This window comes from Sorghum bicolor, chromosome 2 (assembly GCF_000003195.3).
Source record: "Sorghum bicolor cultivar BTx623 chromosome 2, Sorghum_bicolor_NCBIv3, whole genome shotgun sequence".
Classification (NCBI taxonomy): Eukaryota; Viridiplantae; Streptophyta; class Magnoliopsida; order Poales; family Poaceae; genus Sorghum; species Sorghum bicolor.
Genome location: NC_012871.2, coordinates 75,186,024 through 75,192,178, shown reverse-complemented (window position 1 = coordinate 75,192,178; position 6,155 = coordinate 75,186,024). Strand labels below are relative to the sequence as shown.

Genomic DNA, 6,155 nt, shown 5'->3' with positions numbered 1-6,155 from the left:
AAGGAAAAGGCCATTTAAAGAGAAAAAAGGACTCGAGCTCTATATAAAAATAAAACAAAAAGAGAACAAAGAACGACCGAGCCCATTTCGATAATTCAGGCCTGCCATACGACACGTTGACGAGTACAGCCCGGGCCAGAAGCCCACAAACTGCAGGCCTTCCTGGTCGGGGTCCGGCCCATTATTCAACCATCAGTAGCACTGTAGCAGAACACAAGGCGCTGAACATGGCGGTGGCGGTGGCACGTTTCCCAGACTTCAGTTGTTGCATCAATGCATCTGCGTTGCACCGTGGCGGCATGGCACAAGCTCAGCGCGTGCATTGGGTGGCATGGCGGTGGCGCTCACAAGTCACAATTCACGCATGTCCGCTCGGACTCCAGGAGCATGCATGCATGTCTGCGCAGCAGTCAGCAGAGTGTAGCAGACAGCGTCAGCATGCCACCTCGCCGGCCACAGGATGGACGATGCCGACCTGACAGGGGCGCGCGCTCTCGAGTCCCAGGCTACTGCCGTGGCGTGGCCAGCCGCGCAGCCGCCACGCGTCGGCCGGGCCGAGGCCACCCATTCATGCAAGCGGCGCACGGGAACGTGGCATGCCGGCGCGCCGGCACGAGCGCGCCCCCGTGCCATGCGTCGCGCGGGCGCGCCGAGCCCCGCTCGCTTTCTATAAAGCAGCGCCGCGCGGGTGACCTCGTTTCTGGTCTGTGGCGGATCGGATCGAGAGCCAGCGAGAACTGACCATGGGAGAAGCGTGCAGGGACGCGGCGGCTGCGGGCCGGCAGGACGAAGCGGGCGGCGGCGGAGGTCGTCATCACGCGGAGAATGAGGTCGTCGGCGACCTGGCCGCCTCAGCGAAGCTGTACGAGGACGTGCCGGCGTTTCCGATGATGGCGCTCAACCACATCTCCCGCCTGTGCGAGTCCGTCGACGCTTCCGTCCGGTTCTACGTCAAGGCGCTCGGCTTCGTGCTCATCCACCGCCCGCCGGCGCTCGACTTCTCCGGCGCATGGTACGTACGTACGTTAGCTTCTCCGGCGGGCCGCCGGCAGACAGACTTGTCCGATCGAAACTCCTATGTTGCAGGCTCTTCAACTACGGCGTGGGGATCCACCTCGTGCAGCGCGACGACGCGCGGAGGGCCCCCGACGTGAGGCCGGAGACGGAGCTGGACCCCATGGACAACCACGTGTCGTTCCAGTGCGAGGACATGGGGGCAATGGAGCGGAGGCTCCAGGAGTTGCACATCCGGTACATGAAACGGACCATCAACGAGGAGGAAGGGTCGCCCATCGACCAGCTCTTCTTCAGGGACCCCGACGGCTTCATGATCGAGATCTGCAACTGCGAGAACCTCGAGCTCGTCCCCGCCGGCGCGCTCGGCCGCCTCAGGCTGCCCCGCGACCGCCACAACCCGCCTGTGCGCACCGGCACCGGCGGCGCCGAGTAGGCTAGGAGGCGTGCGCGCGTGTTCGTGACCCACCGGGGCCAGCAGCTCAACCAAGTTTGAGTCGCCGTAGGCCCGTAGCGGGGGCTTATGCTGGGTTTTGGCTCTTGTTTCGCGCCGAGAGTTCAAGTTTTGAATTCGAATTTGTACTAGTTTGGCTTTGATTTAGTTATCAGGAGACTAGTAACTAGGAGCGATCGAAGCAGTTTTGGTATGTGCGTTTGGCTTCAAATCTTGCATTTCCAATGTTAATTTCAATTCAGTATGCATCGCGAGTTTGTTCTTACGTTCCTATAGAATCTGAGGCATTGTTGCTATCTGAATCTGAACCTGATTGGGATTTAGTCTCCGTTTGAGAAAACGCGTTTACAATTTTTGCACCCCTGCAAAACAAATCACCTTCCGATCAGCGCCGTTCGAAGATGAAACATGCATGGAGCATGGTTGGTGACGCACACGATGCTCGTTCGCCATATACAACCGCCAACAGAATTTGTGCGAGGTGGATGGTTTCTTTTATTGAGGAAACTTTTTTTTTGACGAATTGGTTGATTGATTCTTCATTCCTTCCAGTGGGACCAGAGTCCAATTAACGGCGCATATATATACGTGTGCAATTCACCTGATTCCGCTCGGTCGTGCGTGGACCCAAAACCTCCCAACCGCCGCAGCCATGCAAACCCTCGTCCTCCCCGACGCCATGGCCGTGGCAGCGGCGGCGGCGGCCGACGTGCCATCGCGCACGCAAACTCTTCCCCGCCGCGTGTCGGTGTCGATGGCGCGGGCGCCACGGCGGGAGTCGGACCCAAAGAAGCGGGTGGTGATCACGGGGATGGGCGTGGTGTCGGTGTTCGGCAACGACGTGGGCGCGTACTACGACCGCCTCCTCGCCGGGAGCAGCGGGGTCGGCCTCATCGACCGCTTCGACGCCTCCGGGTTCTCCACCCGCTTCGCCGCCCAGATCCGCGGATTCTCCTGCGAGGGCCACATCGACGACGAGAGTGACCGCCGCCTCGACGACTGCCAGCGCTACGCCCTCGTCGCCGCCAGGAAGGCCCTCGCGTCCGCCGGGCTCGCCATCGGCTCCAGAGCGATGTACAAGGTCGGCAGATCACACGCCACGCACGCGGTTTGCCGACCCTACCAATCTGTTTTAACCATCGCAGCGGCCCCCGCAGATCGACAAGGAACGCGCCGGCGTGGTCGTGGGCTCCGGCATCGGCGGCGCGACGGCGTTCACGGCGGGGGCCGAGGACCTCATGAGGAAGGGGCCGAGGGGAATCTCCCCCTGCACGATACCGTTCGCGATGCCCAACGCGGCGTCGGCGCTGGTCTCCATCGACGCCGGGATCGGCTTCCTTGGCCCCAACTACTCCATCTCCACGGCCTGCGCCACGTCCAACCACTGCCTCCACAGCGCCGCGGACCAGATCCGGTTGGGCCGCGCGGACGTCATGGTCGCCGGCGGCGCCGAGGCCGCCGTCGCGCCCGTCTGCCTCGGCGGTTTCGCGGCTCTGCGGGCGCTGTCGCGGCGGAACGAAGACCCCGGCGCGGCGTCCCGGCCGTGGGACAGGGACCGCGACGGCTTCGTCTTGGGCGAAGGCGCCGGGATACTGGTACGCCTGCGCGCGCGGCTCGTGCCACGTTGCGAGTTGATGACGAGGATGGATGGATGATGCTTTGGTTGTCAGGTGATGGAGAGCCTCGAGCACGCGAGGCGGCGCGGCGCCCCGATCTTCGCGGAGTACCTGGGCGGCTCGGCGACCTGTGACGCTCACCACCTGATGGACGCGAGGCCCGACGGCCGTGGCGCGGCGGCGTGCATCAGGCGGAGCCTGGAAGACGCCGGCGTGGCGCCGGAGGAGGTAGTAGGGTGTGCCTGCCAAAATGCTTCGCCCAATGCATTGTTGTGAAAGGTGGATGCACTAAGATCTCTGCATGCATGCGCTGCAGGTGAACTACGTGAACGCTCACGCGACGTCCTCGCTTGCCGGGGACCTGGCAGAGGTGAAGGCACTGAAGCAGGTGTTTAAGAACCCGTCCCAGATCAAAATGAACGCGACCAAGGTGCACGGTTGCACCATATATGATGATTACTACTATCTGTTTTTGGTGCTAACAACTTGGCTGTGCATGATGGCGCAACTGATGTCTGTTGTGTCGGTGTCTTTCTTCTCGCAGTCCATGATCGGGCATTGCCTTGGCGCGGCCGGCGGGCTGGAAGCCATTGCTACTGTCAAAGCCATAACCACCGGCTGGGTGCATCCGACTATAAACCAATTTGTAAGGCCTTGTTTAGTTCGCAAAAATTTTGGTTTTTGGCTACTGTATCACTTTTTGTTTTTATTTGACAAACATTGTCCAATCACAAAGTAACTAGGCTCAAAATATTCATCTCACAAATTACAGATAAACTATGCAATTAGTTTTTATTTTTGTCTATATTTAATGCTCTTTTCGAACTAAATAAGGCCTAAGTTTGCATGAGAGTTTAGTAAATTTTACTTCTTCGAAGTTAATTGCCCTGCGATCGAGAAACTAGCTAGATTCAGCTTTGAATGAATTTCTCTCTTTTGTTATTATATACAAAAATAATGTGATGTCTGTACGTGACATGTAGCATTTTTTTTTCTTTGAACTGTCGACTGCAGAATCCTGAGCCGGCGGTTGGTGAATTTGACACTGTGCGTGGGGTGAAACAGCTGCACGAGGTACACGTCGGTGAGTGGCCAAGAGCGTCAATGGCTCAATGCCTGAAACGATCCTTCCCTGGTACAGTACTGGTAGTGATGAGTTCCTCCCTCTGGCATGCATGCAGGTATCTCCAATTCGTTTGGATTTGGTGGGCACAACTCGGTGGCAGTGTTCGCACCGTTCAAGCCCATATCCTGGTGAATGACCAAGACGGTGCGTCGCACGTTTCTGCAGCAACACCACTATAGTACATGTTTTGCTAGAACACGATATAGGCCTTGTTTAGTTTCGAAAAGATTTCGGATTTCGGTACTGTAGCATTTTCGTTTGTTTGTGACAAATATTGTCCAATCATAAACTAACTAGGCTTGAAAGATTCGTCTCGTAAATTACAAACAAACTGTGCAATTAGTTTTTGTTTTCTTCTATATTTAGTGCTTCATACATGTGCGACAAGATTTGATATGACAGGAATCTTGAAAAAATTTTGGATTTCGGGGTGAACTAAACAAGGCCATATATGCCTTCCTTGATGTTTTCTTGCCATAGCGAAAAGTTCCCATACAGAAATGCTTCTTTGTGTTTGTGTAATTCGTTGTGTAAAACGGCAAGCATCAAGGAAAAACGAAATTTTGGTCTCCCATTGTCATATCGCAGTAGACAACAGAGCTATTTGGGCCTTTTGTCATGCATGTATATAAAATATATGGACCGGATGCTTGGCAAGGTGCCACTGCAACCTTACTGGGCCTTTTGTTAGAGAAAAAAACGATCACTAGTGCCGTAGTGCGGCAGCGTTGTGGGATGATTTTTGGCCTGTTCCCACCGTTTTTGCCTGACTTTGGACGTGTTTAATTGATTGCCTTTGTATACCTGTATCGTATATCGACCCAAAGATGAGCAAAAACCTTAGTGCCACCAGTAACGCGACTGACCGTGTTTGTTGAACAAGCACTACATTATTCCATTTGCTTTTACGACGTGTTTGCTGGAGGGCGTTTGGTGGTCCTGTTAGCACAACTTACTATTTATATTTTTTGTTTGGTTAGGTTGGTTGGAGAGTTGAATGGAATGATCACACCTCACTCGCTTCTCACGTGCTCGTGATGAGCTTAAGGTTGAGCAATAGGTTCTCCATCCAAATTTCATGGAATCGTCCATGATGGATTGTAACAGTCGTTTCTCAAACCAAACAACCATTAATAAAATAAACAAATAAAAAAGTTTATATAAACTCAAGCGAAAAGTATTGTTGACTAATTTATTATGAGAGAAAAATAATGTTGAATGATTGGTAGATTCGGCTGATAATCTCAAGCGACCAGACTGAAAAATCATATTCTCGGGAAGACTGAAAAATCATATTCTCGAGATGACAGGAAGTAGATTACTTCATCATGGGCTGCATTTGTTGTTGGCCTAGAGGCCTACTTAGATATAAGGGTTTGCAATGCCTATGTAGACATTATTAAGCTAGCATGAATGGCTGAATATTGTATAAGGGGGGACAATCGTGATAATGCCTTCGTTTTCAACTCTAATCGCATATTTGAACTCATTTTTTTAACTTTGCAAAATTGCTCTCATTTTTTAATCCAAAGCTTCACATTGCCCCTAGTCCGCGAAGGAGACTTAACAGTGTTAAATGAAATTTGAAAAGACACAAATGGTCTTGGCATCAATGACCTAATAATCAATAGAATTTTCTATTTGCAACTTGTTATGGATATATTGTAGACAAAACACAGTCCAAATGTAATAGAATGCTTATATAGATGATCTAGACATTTACAAAATATTATTTGGGCATATCATATTAGTCTAGTTTGACACCCTCAGAAACTAAAATTTGTATTTATGTTTTAGTTTTTAACCCTTTTGTTTTTGCAGGTGCTTGACTCATATACTTGTTTAGTAACCGTTATACGCTATGTATTAGCTTTAGAGGGTTTTTTCTCCACTTTGGTATTTTTGAGAAACTGAAAAACCTTACTCTAATGGCTTCTACATTTTA

At 52.4% G+C, this 6,155-nt stretch overlaps 2 protein-coding genes across 2 annotated transcripts; both read left to right on the top strand.

Moving 5' to 3' along the window:
- On the top strand, positions 714 to 1,712 carry LOC8072240. The gene is made up of 2 exons (XM_002463268.2): positions 714 to 1,012; positions 1,087 to 1,712. Exons 1-2 carry the CDS (start codon positions 744 to 746, stop codon positions 1,448 to 1,450), a joined length of 633 nt encoding a protein of 210 aa, XP_002463313.1. The 5' UTR covers positions 714 to 743; the 3' UTR covers positions 1,451 to 1,712.
- Positions 1,780 to 4,471, top strand: LOC8072239 (3-oxoacyl-[acyl-carrier-protein] synthase I, chloroplastic). The gene is made up of 7 exons (XM_021454757.1): positions 1,780 to 2,549; positions 2,626 to 3,063; positions 3,139 to 3,312; positions 3,401 to 3,514; positions 3,629 to 3,730; positions 4,099 to 4,168; positions 4,266 to 4,471. Exons 1-7 carry the CDS (start codon positions 2,121 to 2,123, stop codon positions 4,340 to 4,342), a joined length of 1,404 nt encoding a protein of 467 aa, XP_021310432.1. The 5' UTR covers positions 1,780 to 2,120; the 3' UTR covers positions 4,343 to 4,471.

Bases quoted from the DNA above. Each gene is read 5' to 3' on its own strand.
- LOC8072240 (XM_002463268.2), top strand. From the start codon at position 744: ATGGGAGAAGCGTGCAGGGACGCGGCGGCTGCGGGCCGGCAGGACGAA. The intron at 1,013-1,086 runs GTACGTACGTAC...CCTATGTTGCAG, and splicing joins CTCGACTTCTCCGGCGCATG to GCTCTTCAACTACGGCGTGG.
- LOC8072239 (XM_021454757.1), top strand. From the start codon at position 2,121: ATGCAAACCCTCGTCCTCCCCGACGCCATGGCCGTGGCAGCGGCGGCG. The intron at 3,515-3,628 runs GTGCACGGTTGC...TTCTTCTCGCAG, and splicing joins TCAAAATGAACGCGACCAAG to TCCATGATCGGGCATTGCCT. The intron at 4,169-4,265 runs GTGAGTGGCCAA...GCATGCATGCAG, and splicing joins GCTGCACGAGGTACACGTCG to GTATCTCCAATTCGTTTGGA.